At 45.9% G+C, this 14,373-nt stretch overlaps 1 protein-coding gene across 4 annotated transcripts in view; it reads left to right on the top strand.

The window, feature by feature from the left end:
- Window positions 1-3,608: 3,608 nt before the first annotated feature.
- The window catches only part of ADGRA3 (adhesion G protein-coupled receptor A3), a 132,498-nt gene continuing 121,733 nt past the window's right edge, over window positions 3,609-14,373 (top strand). For 2 of the 4 annotated variants that reach the window (XM_070791228.1, XM_070791227.1), the window contains exon 1: window positions 3,609-4,132. In XM_070791228.1, the coding sequence (XP_070647329.1) occupies window positions 3,894-4,132 (239 nt within the window). In that variant the 5' untranslated portion in view covers window positions 3,609-3,893. Of the gene's footprint in view, window positions 4,133-4,430; window positions 5,225-14,373 lie in introns of those variants that run through there. The other 2 variants (XM_070791230.1, XM_070791229.1) reach the window with 2 other exon arrangements.

Genomic DNA, 14,373 nt, shown 5'->3' with positions numbered 1-14,373 from the left:
CTAACATAAAAGTATAAACAAACTTTTAAAGGTAGCTATCTTCAGGTTGGAACAAGCCATGTTATCTAGATTCAGTCTAGATGACTGGTCTAGATTTTAGAGTGATGTAATAGGGAGTAATTGAAGGTGGGAGGGAGTAATTTAAGAAGGGGTGGGAAAAATCTCAAGAAGTTCATCGTCTGGTAGAAAAGGAAGAAGACAGCCATATAAAATTAAATTGTTAGTAAATAGGGTGTTATATACATATATAAATCCATGTATTTATTGCATAGTAAATATATGTACATATGTATTTACTCATGTACATAGCTAATACAGAGTCTACACTAGAAGGATAAACAAAGCATCTTTGAATGTTTCCCTGGTATCTCCTACAAGCTTTACATAACATAGCAAGACAGGATTCGCAGCATAGAAGCCTTGGAATGTGGTCCATCTACCACCCTTAAAGCAACAGTTGACACAATACAACTTTACAGGACTATGTGTACAGGAATTATGGTTAATGAGTGATTTCTCAAACAGTTCCTATAGGATGTTCTAAAGTGGGATAATCAACAACACAGTGAAGACTTTGAAAGGACCTATTAAAGTAACTTCAAAAGGTATAATGTTCTTGATGCCTGAGGGGGGATCAGCAGTAGATAGACCTGTCTGACAAGAGACTGTCAGGGCTGGGGTAGCTTAATTAAAGCGAAGATTTTGGTGTGACTGAGGGTTAAAGATGGTAAGTTTCAGACAGTGTCATCCTCAGAGATCTTCATAACTGGGGAAAGGATCATCTGCCATGTCCTTATGAACCCATGCTGGTACAGAATGATAACCCAGGGTTGTGTGCTTTCCAAGGACTACAGGGTTGAAAGATAGACTTTCTAAAGCCTTTTCAAGTTTTAATATACTATATTATTATTTTGTGACTTGTAGTGATTTTTTTCAAAGACAGTGATTTCTGTGCCAGAATGTTTGAAATCATCCATGTATTAAAACATGTCCTTCATAGTTTTCCTTGGATTCAGGATATTACTTGAGATATCTCTGTGATAATTCTGTGCTTTCTACAGCTTTCTCAACTACAGTGAGGTAAAAAAGAGGATATGTATCAAATTGGTGTTAATACGGTAAACAAATTTCAAAACAGACATGCAAATTTATTTCAACCATAGGCTGAAGTAGAGTGTGTGAAGATACAGATTCTGAGTTCACATGACAGTTGTGGCTCTGACAACAGTAACATGGCTAATAAACTTCCATTTAGCCATGAAGTTTTCATCTTTATAGAGAAAACTGATGACAACAATGATGATTTTGTTAGGGAATAAGAATTCTTTAAATAAATTCAAAAGAATTTATTTAATTATACCACTTAAGCTTATTTATAGGTTTAAAGCTACTTAATTGTGATGGTGATATCCCACTTTTTCCATCCATCAGTGTCAAGAACTGCACAATTCAACAAGGTAGTCACTAAGCACCTTGGACTTGAAATTTGAATTAAATTAATTAAAGGTAAAGTGAAAAATTCTCTTCTGACCTCACACTAGCTACTTTTCAAGTATTAAATAGCCACCATACTGGACAGTGCAGATCTAGAATATCTTATTTCAGAATGCACTGTTAGCAATAGACACCTTCAGGTTCACATCGTTGGTTTTCAAAAAACGTTGATCAAATGAAGCACTATTCAATTTAATGCAACAGTGTCTGTTAAATAGACATCATTTATTTACTATCGAGAAAGTTTTAGTCATATAAAGAGATTCCTAGGAACTGGTGCCTAAGATAGATTCTGTAGGGGCCTTAGTCAGTAATGACCTTAGACTTGGTGAAGAAAAACCCCTTTCTAGCTCTGCATGTTATTTTATTTTTGGCTTTATTTTTATTTTTTAGCTGCACCTGGCAGCATATGCGATCTCACTTCCCCAACCAGGGATTGAACCTGTGCCTCCTGCAGTAGAAGCCAGGAGTCTTAACTGCTGGACCACCAGGCAAGTCCCTGAGTCTGCGTTTTAGAGGGCACCAACCAAGCTCTCCTCCCCAAAGGGTGAAAAATCTCCAGGGCCAAGGGACTTATTCCCTAAGAGCCTGTGTCCCCTTTCTGTCACTACACCTTGTCCAAGGAGCCCAGGCTCCTGGAATTCAGTGACTGAAAATTCCCAATGCTACTTCCAGGGCCTGTGTGCTAAATCGCTTCAGTCCAGTTCAACTCTTTGCGACCATATGGACTATAGCCCGTCGTGCTCCCCTATCCATGCCATTCTCCAGGCAAGAATACTGGGTTGGGTTGCCATGCCCTCCTACAGGGGATCTTCTCCACCTTGGGATCGAAGCCGCTTCTCTCGCGTCTCCTACATTGCTGGTAGATTCTTTGCCCCTACTGCCACCTGGGAAGCTCTATAAGGGCTTGAGCAGGCCTCTTTCCAGAATTTTCCTCTTCAGGGAGGGCCAAACAACTGGTATTTGCATTCCTAGGCCTGAAGGGCTGCCAATACCACTTGAGGGTGTGCATGAAGCTTCGTTGAGAGGTGTGCAGAAAGCTCCTCTTGTTCATGAATGGTGCGGGCACAGGAAGTTAAAGTCACATAAGTGTGTAGACCAAGTGCTGGGACCTACCACTTATGAGGTGTAACTCCAAGGTATTTGAGAGCTCGGTACACACACCTGGCATTCCAGGTTGTTATTAAGGAGTATTTCTCAAGATGGGAGCACAGAATATATATATTTTTGAAGGTCTGACATACTCCTTGTAAATATTTAAATATAGGGTAGGTGAGCCCCGGTGTTGGGACTGTTAGCGTGGGGTTGGCAGCACTGCCTAGAAGAAAAATAGATTCCGCTTGAGTTTCTTGGCTGGTTTGCTCGCAATTGATCTAACCGGTTATATCTGAGGTATCTTTGGATACCAGAGGGAAATTTCCTTTGCCAAAGGCTGCCGGTCCATCGAGGCCCCACTGCATCCTTTGCAGTGGTTATAAGTGGAATTGCTGAAGGCCAGAAACGGCTTTGGGGGGTCCTTTTTCTGGGACAGGACCCTGTTCCCAGCTCGGATGTATCTGGGACAAATGAGACTACGGAGTGTCTAGAAGGAGGTTCGAGATGTCTGCAGAGAGGAGGGAAGGCGATTCCTTTGAAGACTTAGTTTGGGGGCACTCTCTTCTTTCTTGGGTGCTCCAAAGAAACTGAACCCTGCTCTCCTCCCCTTCCCCAAGCCCAGGACTGGGGCTCGCCAGGCGGAACGCGCGGCTCCCAGGGACACACGGGGCGCCTTTGTCTGGAGGGTTGCGGTGGAAGAGTAGAGAAGCGTGCGAGAGTGGCCACCGTGGCTGGAGTTTGGACTAGAACTTTCTTCCGCCCTCCCTACGGGTACGGTACTCCCGCTGACCCACAACTCCGGCCCAGAAGCCGGGAGCGCCTAGGTACCGGGGGTCCGGCTCCGCGGCGGGCGGCGCAGGTCCCAACGCAGGCCCCTCCTTCCCGGAGCCGCGGGCGGCGAGGGGAGCGGAGACGACAAGGTAGAGGAGGAGGAGGAGGTGGAGGAGGTGGCGGAGGGGAAGGGGCGGGGGCGGCGGGCTGGGAGGAGCCGCCGCGGGCAGTGGCCGGGGGAGGCGGCGGCGACTGAGGAGGAGGTGGAGGAAGCGGCGGCACTCCCGCCCCGCCGTAGAGCGGCGCTGGGACCCACGCGGCCGTGACCCCGCGGCTCCCCGGAGGCCGAGCGCGGCAGCTGCGGACAAAGGAGCATGTCGGCGCCGAGGAGGGCGCGTCCTCCGGCCACCACGAGACTCCGGGCGCCACCGGGCCCGCGCTGCGCTCCAGTCCGCCGGGGCACCAGGGCGGCCCGCTAGGCCAGCGCTGCGTCGCTCGGCCCGCAGGCCCCGGCCGGCCGCCCGGCCCGCAGCATGGAACGGCCCGGGCGCCCGCGGGGCCGCCCGCCGCCGCCCCTTCTGCTGCTGCCGCTGGCGCTGCTCGCGCTGCTGGGCGGCGGGGCCGTGGCGCTGCCCCCAGGCTGCAAGCACGACGGGCGGCTCCGAGGGGCCGGGAGGGCGGCCGGCGCCGCCGAGGGCAAGGTGGTGTGCAGCAGCCTGGAGCTCGCGCAGGTCCTGCCCCCGGACACGCTGCCGAACCGCACGGTTACCCTGTGAGTAGCCCGCGGGGCGCCCCTCTGTCCTGGCGCCCGGTCTCTTCCGTCCCAGCGCTTTCCGTCGTGTTGCTTCTCCTTTCTCGCCACTTGGAAGAGGGTCCCGCCGCCACCCCCGCGCCTTTGTGTGCGTGGAGCCGCTGGCGGGGGTGATGCTGGGGAACGAGCGGGCTCGGCCGGAGGCGTTTCTGTGGCTGGCGAGCGGATGTGTGCCGGCGTCGCTCCGCTAGTTTGCCAAGTAAAAGTTTTAGGGTTCCCCCGCGCGGTCCCGGCGCAGTGCTTGTGAGCTAGCTGCGCGGTGCCACGTGAGGATGCAAGTAAACATGCAAGCCGCGGAGTTAAAGCTCATTCATCCGTGCTTGGGCGCAGGAAAACAGCTGGGCTAGAAGGGCCAGCCCTTCAGTTACTTGCAAGTTAAGTTACTCGAACACTAGTTTTCAGGATACTAAAGCCACACAGGGACTTTGAACGCCACTGTGTGTGATCTCCAAACTTCCAGACTGTTTCCTTTGCTTTTGCCGGCTGAGTTTTATTACATTAAAGAGCACCTTGTAAAATAAGAGTTTTTTTTTAAGGGCCCAGAAATATATTTGAGATGAAATCGTGCACCTTCGACCCCCGGTTTCTTGGGTATGAGAGCTTATCTTTAAAGCCGAGAACTTCACATTTGCAAACTGGGTTTGTTGAGCCTTCCAATTCAAGGGATTTTCGGATTGAGTTTCCACCTGGAAAGAAAAATTTTTGGTCTCGTAACTCACTTTGTGCTACGATTCACTGTCCAGTTTTGCCAATTCTAGCTGAACCCTTGGCCCGGTGACTCTTGATTTTATTTTCTGAACGAGGAATTGGTTTGGGACAGTTTAAAAGTGTTTCTAATGGGTATTTTGTCGAACTGAAATATGAGTCCCTCGGCGCCGTGTGCCTCTGTGTTGTTTTGGTTGGTTTCCTAAAAAAGAATCAAGGCTGCCAGTATAAAAACATGAAGGCAAGAGGAACAGCGTGACCTGTGAAAGAACTTAAAATATGGTTTTTAATTTAGCCCAGAAATATGGTTTTTAATTTAACCCAAATTAACCCTAGCAGGATTTATGGGTAAGTACAGATTTCATTACTAACACGTTTGTTCTTCGTTTCCATTTGTTTGAATTAGGAAAGGTTTAACACAGGAAAACTGTGTGTGTTTCTGTTTATGGAGGCCTGAAAAAGGTAAAAGAGTTTTTGTTTTGTTTGATTCCTTTACCAACACTTGACCACTTGGTAGTGGCAGCAGCTGTATTTATTTCTTAGCCAGATTCTTTGAAGTGGAAATCTTGAGTATGGGTCCGTAATGACAGTCTGGAGTCAAGTGGAGAAAACCTTTGTTTTGGAGATATCCTCTGTTACTCTGAAGAAATTAGTCCTATATTTGGCTTCTGAATCAGTGGCACTTAAGCTGATTCAAGTTTAGGTCGATTTTTCCTGAATTGTCAACAATTGTAAATTGTTGATTTCACAGGGAGAAAAAAGTTGATATTGTAGAAAATAACTTTTCAGCATATGATCAAACTATTTCATTGAATGTTAATGAACTGATTAAAATATGTGCCTTTGAAATGTCATTTTAATTCTTTTTTTTGCAACTGAAAGTCCTTTAAAGTAAAAGTAATACAATTTAGTGAATGGGAAGAATTATAATTGAGGATCAGATAAAGTTGATGTTCTGGATGAAGTTGGTTTCAAGTGTATCAGAATGGGGGTGGGTGGGTGGGTGGGTGTGGGTGTGGGGGTGTGGGTGTGTGTGTGTGGTGTTCTGGGCCAGTTTCCTCATTTTCCTAGAGAATAAATTAGACGGTCATAGTAGATAAGTGACTTGCCCAATTCCTATGATAAATTTATAGCGAGGGGATCCGTGCCCTGGATTCTTGCCCTGCAGTTCACATGCTTTTTCATCTTCATTCCTTGTCTTCATCTTCCTTAGTTCAACACAGGTTTTTTTTTTTTTTTTTTTATTAAATCATTTCTAGATCATTGGCAGTATGTTGAGGTTTGGACTAGGTGTTATTTTCCTAGGACTGTGGTAGATTAATCACTAGTTTGATGCCTTAAGACAGCAAATTTCTTCTCTCACCATTCTGGAAGCCAAAAATCCAAAAGCAAGGGTTTTAAGCAGGACCATGTTCCTGCCAAGGCTCTGGAGAATCCTTGCCTCTTTTCAGCTTCTGACTTTCCTTGGCTTGTGGCAGCTCAATTCCACTCTGTTTCTGTCTTCCTGTGGTCTTCCCTGTGGTGTCTTTCAAATATTCTCCTTTCTCTTATGAGACACCAGTCTTTGAATCTAGGGGTCCACTGGGAAGTCCACGAGGCTCTTTTCTCAAGATTCATGACTTGGTTTCATCTGCAGAGAAACCCACAAAAACCAACCCTATTTCCCAGCAGCGTTATTTTCAGAGGTACTAGGAGTAGGAACTTGGACCTTTGGTTTTGGGGCACACTCACTTTTCAATTCATACAGAATATAGACAAAAACATTATCTTTCTTCTCTAGGAACTCACAGAGATTTGAGGAGAAAGTTTCATGAAGTCTCAGGACAGTATGGTAAACACTCTAATATCAGGGAACACAATTAGCAAAAGGAACCCATAAGAGGGCAACCGAGGTTCCTCTGGGGCATAATGGGTAGGATCGAGGACCTGAGAACCCATAGCCAATTTGAGAAGTATGAGAAAGATACTGTGGAGGAAATGAGGGGATGAGAGGTGGGCATCCCCGGCAGGCCCAGGATAGTGGAGATGCTTGAGGAATTGTGTGTTTGAAGTTTCTGGAATGTCAAGGACACATGTCTAGTGCTTGGAATGGTGGTGGTGGTGGTAGGGGTTCAGGGAGCTCTAGGAACAAGTCAAGGATAGGCAGGCTCTCTAATTCCTTCGGTGTGGCCAAACGTTTTCAGCTGAGTTGTGATGTGGCTGCCGAGTGGAAAGTTGGGGGTTGAAAGGATGGCAAGGATTGAAGTTTTCTTTCTCTTTAATAATTAAAAATAAGATTATTTCTTCTTAGTGGATTTCTTTCTCAGATCCTTCTGCTGCTGCTAAGTCGCTTCAGTAGTGTGTGACTCTATGAGACCCCATAGACGGCAGCCCACCAGGCTCCCTGGTCCCTGGGATTCTCCAGGCAAGCATACTGGAGTGGGTTGCCATTTCCTTTTCCAATGCATGCATGCATGCTAAGTTGCTTCAGTTGTGTCTGACTCTGTGCAACCCCATGGACAGCAGCCCACCAGGCTCTGTCCATAGGTTTCTCTAGGCAAAAATACAGGAGTGGGTTGCCATTTCCTTCTCCATCAGATTCTTCTATGATCTTAGTGAACAACACTTATTTTCATAGCCATGTTTCTAGAGAGGTTTGGCAGAAATCCTCAGCTTGACCACATTTGTTCCTTGTATCTTATATAGCCTTCTGCATTAAAGGATTACGTTCCATTTATTATTTTACGCACAAACTGAATACAAATTTAACTGCATTAATGCTTTTGTTGGAAATCTATTTCTATGTTTCATGTGAAATGCTCAATATTAAGTTTTAAAAATTCTGAAGACATCAGTGGTAGAAAGTTTCACAGATTTAGTCGTGGTCTTCCAATAGTGTTTTCCTGGTGATGCTACATGGTGATTGTAGATAAAAGGTTTCTTTTAAAAAAATTTTATGATTTGTTAAGTAAGTTTGGGACAAAATCCAGATGTTTTTCAGACTGTTTAACAGACTAAAATAATGCTCGGGTTTGGTTTTTACTTTTATAAAATGTTAAGTTCTTTTGCTATCAGAGGACTGATAATTGGACATCCCCAGTGTATGCAGCTCAGTGCCAGGTACACAAAAAGAAGTGCTGGTGTTTGGAAACTTCAATCTGGTTGGAGAGGGAAGATTTGCACCGAAGCAAAGCAGACATCTAGGGAATAATCTCAGAATGTCTGTAATTAAGTAATAAATTCTGTACTGCTGATTGTTTAAATGCTTTAGGAAGCCTGTTAAGAGGAGAGAGCTGTGAGGCTGTGGAGGCCTGGGAAGGTATTAAAATTTTCCTGGAGAGGTTGAGACTTGAGCACAGCCTGAGGGAAGGGAAAGGTTTGGGTTTTGAGCTAGGGGAGAGAGGGCGCTCTGCAGTTGAAATGAGGCGTGGTGATGAACTGGCCCTGCTGAAAAGCAGGGAAGGTTTCAGAACCATTGGTCTGTCTGTGGTGTTTCAAGCACCAGGCTGGTCCAGGTCAGTTAGGGGAGTGTGTCCAGATGGGAAGGAGGAGGGGCCCAGGCTGAAGTCCCCTGGAGCAGTAGAGGGGCCTGAGAAGGAAGGTGCAGCTGGTGAGGTTGAGGGGCAGCAACTGGGGAGTATTTGGTCAAAGAAGCCAAGGGGAGTTCAGGTTTGAAGACAGGATGGGGGCGCCCCAGTGGAGAGATGCTGCGAGGTCGGGAAGAGTAAGAACAAGCTAGACTTGACAGCTTTGGTGCCCTCCGTGGGCCAGAGGCTGCAGGAGGCAGATTGTGGTAGATTAAAGGGAGAACTGTGTGAGGATGGTGGTGTTACCTTGATGAGGAAGAAGTTTGGTGTGAGGAAAGAGAATCTTTGCATCCTGCTGAGTATGGTTGGCAATAGTTGGGGAGAGGGAGAAATGGATGATGGAAGGTGAGATATGATGGGAGCTGGAGCCCAGGTGGGGTGTGAGGCTTTTAGATGGAGGGGGGTTGTTCCATCCCCAAGTGGTGACTGGAGGGAGCTTGGGCAAAATGGTGGGTGGGAGACCACCGAGGAGGGCATATGGGATGAAGAGGGCTTTGCTGCCCCCTGGCATTTATTTTTTCAAAGACCTAGAGGCTGGGTGAGGGAAGAGGGTGAGGAGATGGTGTGAAGAGGAAGTGAATGAAGAGTGAAGTGGCCCTTTTGGAAAGGACCTGGGGATTGTAGAAGTGTCACCCAGGTGGAGTGGTGTCCGTTTTTGCCTTGTGATCCAATTCAGAGGGAGATGGTCAGCATGTTTTTTTTTCCTTCTCTTCAGCTGCTTTCAGCTTAGAGATGAGAACAGTGGATATTAGCCAGGCTGCTTCGCCAGGTGAGGACAACAGAGGAGGAGAAGGAGCAGGGAGATTTTAATGAACATCACGGACAGCTGCTGTGGTCTGAATTCATGTGGATCCAGGTTTTTATCTTTGAATGAAAGGTCTTCTCTGTAGCCATATTTTCTCATTCTCAGCACAGCCTTTTTTCCCCGTGCACATCTATTGAGACACTGTTAATATTGTACGCACAACTCTGAGTGCTAGGGATGGCTCTGAGTGCTAGGGATGGCTAGAATAAGCCATAATTCTTTCATCCGAGGATCAATGCTGCTGCTGCTGCTAAGTTGCTTCAGTCGTGTCTGACTCTTTGCGACCCCATAGACGGCAGCCCACCAGGCTTCCCAGTCCCTGGGATTCTCCAGGCAAGAACACTGGAGTGGGTTGCCATTTCCTTCTCCAATGCGTGAAAAGTGAAAGTGAAGTCGCTCAGTCATGTCCGACTTTTAGCGACCCCATGGACTGCAGCCTACCAAGGCTCCTCCGTCCATGGGATTTTCCAGGCAAGAGTACTGGAGTGGGGTGCCATTGCCTTCTCTGCGAGGATCAATAATATACCCCAATTCTCTGCTTCACCACAGCATGCGTCTCATTGTCCCCTGAGCAGATTTTTATGTATTTGCTTCCTGTATGCCTCGGCTAAGTTTGCCACTCTTGCCTGATGCCCCTTTCCTGGTAAAAATCTGGGTTCTCATTAATCTAGCCCAATTGCAGTGGCCTCTTTTGTACCTCTTCCAATGCTCTGATCCTTCTCTTCTCGAAACTTGGGAAGTGCTTCTTATCTGTGCTCTTATGTCACTTTATGGGATACTTGATGCGTTCCTCAAAGCATGTCCTGTCAAAGGAAGGGCTCTGAGACCTCAGTGGGTGGGAATGTAATCACTCTTTATTGATAAGAGTAATGCCAGCAATGATAGGACTGTATGGTGGGAGGTCAGGACAAGCAGAGAGATGTGAATTCAAAATTTTACTCTTTTATGGCCAGTGAAAACATTTCATTAGTTTAGGTCAGCATTTCATGGCTGTTGGGTCCCCGATTCAAGAACAGATATAAATATGGGCAGTTACATTTGACCTACATGATCTTATGTGTGTGATAAGCACACATTGCCAACATCCATTGGATCATAGAAAAAGCAAGAGAGTTCCAGAAAAGCATCTACTTCTGCTTTATTGAGTACACCAAAGCCTTTGACTGTGGATCACAACAAACTGTGGAAAATTCTTAAAAGAGATGGGAATACCAGACCACCTTACCTGCCTCCTGAGAAATCTGTATGCAGGTAAAAAAGCAACAGTTAGAACCAGACATCGAACAACGAACTGGTTCCATATTGGAAAAGGAGTATGTCAAGTATATTGTCACCCTGCTTCTTTAACTTCTATGCAGAGTACATCATGGGAAATGCTGGGCTGAATGAAGCGCAAGCTGGAATCAAGGTTGCTAGAGAAATATTAATAACCTCAGATATGCAGATAACACCACCCTTATGGAAGAAAACGAAGAAGAGCTAAAGAGCCTCTTGATAAAAGTGAAAGAGAAGAATGAAAAATCTGGCTTAAAACTCAACATTGAAAAAACGAAGATCATGGCTTTTGGTCCCATCACTTCATGGCAAGTAAATGGGGAAACAATGGAAACAGTGAGAGACTTTATTTTTCTGGACTCCAAAATCACCACAGATGGTGACTTCAGCCATGAAATTAAAACACGTTTGCTCCTTGGAAGAAAATCATGACCAACCTAGACAGCATATTCAAAAGCAGAGACATTACTTTGCAGACAAAGGTCCATATAGTCAAAGCTATGATTTTTCCAGTAGTCATGTATGCATGTGAGAGTTGGACTATAAAGAAAGCTGAGCACTGAAGAATTGATGCTTTTGAACTGTGGTGTTGGAGAAGACTCTTGAGAGTCCCTTGGACTGCAAGGAGATCAAACCATTCAATCTTAAAGGAAATCAGTCCTGAATATTCATTGGAAAGACTGATGCGAAAGCTCCAGTACTTCAGCCACCTGATGCGAAGAACTGACTCATTTGAAAAGACCCTGATGCTGGGAAAGATTGAAGGAGGAAGAGAAGGGGACAACAGAGGATGAGATGGTTGGATGGCATCACCACATCGATGGACATGTGTTTGAGTCAATGGACATGAGTTTGAGCAAGGTCTGGGAGTTGGTGATGGACAGGGAAGCCTGATGTGCTGCCGTCCATGGGGTCACAAAGAGTCAGACACCAACTGCGTGACTAACTGAACTGAAACACTCACGTAAAACAGTGTTTCGGCAGGTTGATCAGAAATACTGAAGAATTTTGGGCAGACTTAGGCATTTGGTCTATGAATGCAAGTCTTGGTGCTGGTGGTTTAGTTGCTGAGTTGTGTCCGACTTGTGACCCCATGGACGGTAGCCTACCAGGCTCCTCTGTCCATGGGATTCTTCAGGCAAGAATACTGGAGTGGATTGCCATTTCCTTCTCCAGGGGATCTTCCCAACCCAGGTATCAAACCCTGGCATCCTGCATTTTAGGCAGATTCTTTTCCAACTGAGCTACAAGGGAAGTGTTTTTTCCAATCTGGTGAGGTTTTGCATGACCCAGCCCCTTAATCTTGTTGCTTCTTACCTGCTTTGGAGTCCTCCAGCATCAGGAGTATTTGATGAGAAGATGGTGGGTTTGGCAATAAATCAGAAATAAAATACTAGAAAGAGACATAGGAACTTTCCAAACCTATAAAGGTGTTTTTTTTTTTTTTTTATTTTAAATAGGCAAAAACAACAAAGTAAAAACTCCTGAAAGTACTCAGAAAACAACACAGGGTGAAGTTCCTTAGAGTTGCATTTAGGACTTTTGTTTTCTTCCTGTTTAGTTGCGTCTCTGAAAATAGTTGCTTTCTGTATTGGCTCTCCTCCTGTGGAGGAATTTTTTTTTTTTTTTTTTAAATTATAGCAGATCTATTTAGCTGTGTCGAGTCTTAATTGTGGCACACAGGATATTCATTGCATCAGGCAGAACTTCTGTTACAGAACACTGGCTTCAGTAGTTAAAGGCTCATTTGCTCTGCTGCCTGAGGGATCTTAGTTCCCCTGCCAGGGATCAAACCGAGTCCCCTGCATTGCAGGGAGGATTCTTAACCACTGGGCCACCATGGAAGTCCCTCGCTTGAAAGTCCCAGAGAACATAACAAATTCATTGTTCTCAACATTTTTGTCAAAAACAGACAAAAAAATAGAGTACAGAATTCTTAAAATTTTAGTAACTTATTAAATCAGTTTTTTTTTTTGCCAAAATTAGGAAGCTGTAGATGCAGACTTGCTCAATGAGTTTTTAATAGTTGCCTAACTAAATTTATTTTAATAAAATTTTTAATGCTTCATGGATGGTTTAGCTTGTTTTTATGTTCACGTGCAGATCATTTTAGTCCAAAGAGGGAGTTTTAAATTAAGCAGTTTCTCCAAGCTTTTTTAAATTTAATTTTGCACGTGTGGTGAGGGAAACTCCTGCGTGTTGGATGGGACAGAACAGAGGTGTAGCTGTTGCCCCACAGAAGAGACAGGTCTGTCCTGACCACCACTTGTAGTGCCATGCTGAGCACCTTGCACATAGTGGGCATTTCTCTCAGGTAACCTTTTCTTGTCCTCAGAGCCTGAAGGGAGTAAACGGAAGGGGTTGGTGTAAGAATCATCTAGGACTTCCCCCATCCCCCTGTGCCCACCCAGCTTCCCCCCAGCACCCTTTGTCTGCAGGTTGCAAGCCCAGGTTTAAATCTGCTTTCCCACACACAGCAGGGGCCTTCCAAAGACCAGACTTTTGGTAATCACTCTTCTCTAGTGGCTGTCTTCGTAATTCCTATCCTAGTTTTTAAAACTGCTTGCTTTTGTGTTCGCTCGGCAAATAGTTATTTCCTGCCTACTCGGCCTGTTGTCGATGTAATTTAGGTGTACTTGTGTGATTGTTTCTGGCCATTAGACTAGTTTTATCCTAGGCTCGTGTGCTTGTATTCCTTTCTGGAACTCCACCTCTTGCCTTCCAGAAACACAACACCTCCCTGGTCTGCCGCCTTGTGACACAGTTTAACCCGCATCCTCTTCCTTCACCACACTCTGCTGTGAGAGCTGGAGATACCGGGGTTGGGGGTGGGAGGGGGAACTGGTGGACTTTCAAAAATTATTATAGGCGTTGAGGTTTCTAAAGAGATACCCGCAAGACTGGTTTAGGAACAACATAACCAATGGGACTGATAGACCGTGTGGGCAGTGGCCGCCTTTGCTTCCCCTCACATCTGTCTGCTGGGCACAGAATCTTTCACCTCATATGTCTCTGATCTCCGTAGCACATAATCACCTCCAGTACTCAGAGCAGTTCTTTCTGAGGATTTTCATGTTGTGACACACACACACAGTGCTAAGGTTTTTGTGGAGGGTGCGCAGGTGGGAACCCCACTGAGCCAGACCCTGCATCCCAGCCCAGCTTGGGGAGGGGTTTGGGGGAGCAGTTATTTCCACCTTCCTGTAACCTGGTTGCTGAGTTTGCTGTTGAGACTTTTCACCTTGCTTTGAATCACCTAGGAACATTAAAAGCTCAGATGCCTGGGCCACAGGTCTCATGATCTGATTTGACTGTTCCAGGATGGGGCCTGGAAGTTGGTATTTTTCACAGCTCTGCAGGTGATTGTCTTGTCACCTGGGCTAAGAATCTGTTTTCTAGGTGTTTTCTTCACCACTTGTCATCTGCTACAACAAAAGAAGGTAGAAGAAAGAGGAGTGGAGCAGAATGAGGACAACTGCCTCAAGGGAAGGGGGCTGTTCCAAGTGGAGCAAGGATGAATGGAAATCAGGAGATGTTTTTAGGACAGAGAACTGAGAGCTTTAGGTTGGGGCCTTATTCATAAGAGAGGAGAAAAGTGACTATATGTAAAGTGGGGAATGATATGCCAAACTAGGATTTAATATCAAGTCATGAGGTTAACGGCTTCCCAGAGGGCTCAGCAGTGAAGAATCCACCTGCAATGCAGAAGATGCAGGTTCGATCCCTGGATTGGGAAGATCCCCTGGAGAAGGAAATGGCAACCCACTCCAGTATTCTTGCCTGGAAAATCCCATGGACAGAGGAGACTGGTGGGTGACAGTCTGTGGGGTTGCTAAGAGTCGGACACGACT

Source organism: Bos indicus, chromosome 6 (genome assembly GCF_029378745.1).
Source record: "Bos indicus isolate NIAB-ARS_2022 breed Sahiwal x Tharparkar chromosome 6, NIAB-ARS_B.indTharparkar_mat_pri_1.0, whole genome shotgun sequence".
Taxonomy (NCBI): domain Eukaryota; kingdom Metazoa; phylum Chordata; class Mammalia; order Artiodactyla; family Bovidae; genus Bos; species Bos indicus.
Note: the sequence above shows the minus strand (reverse complement) of the source record. Positions and strands in the feature narration are given on the sequence as shown.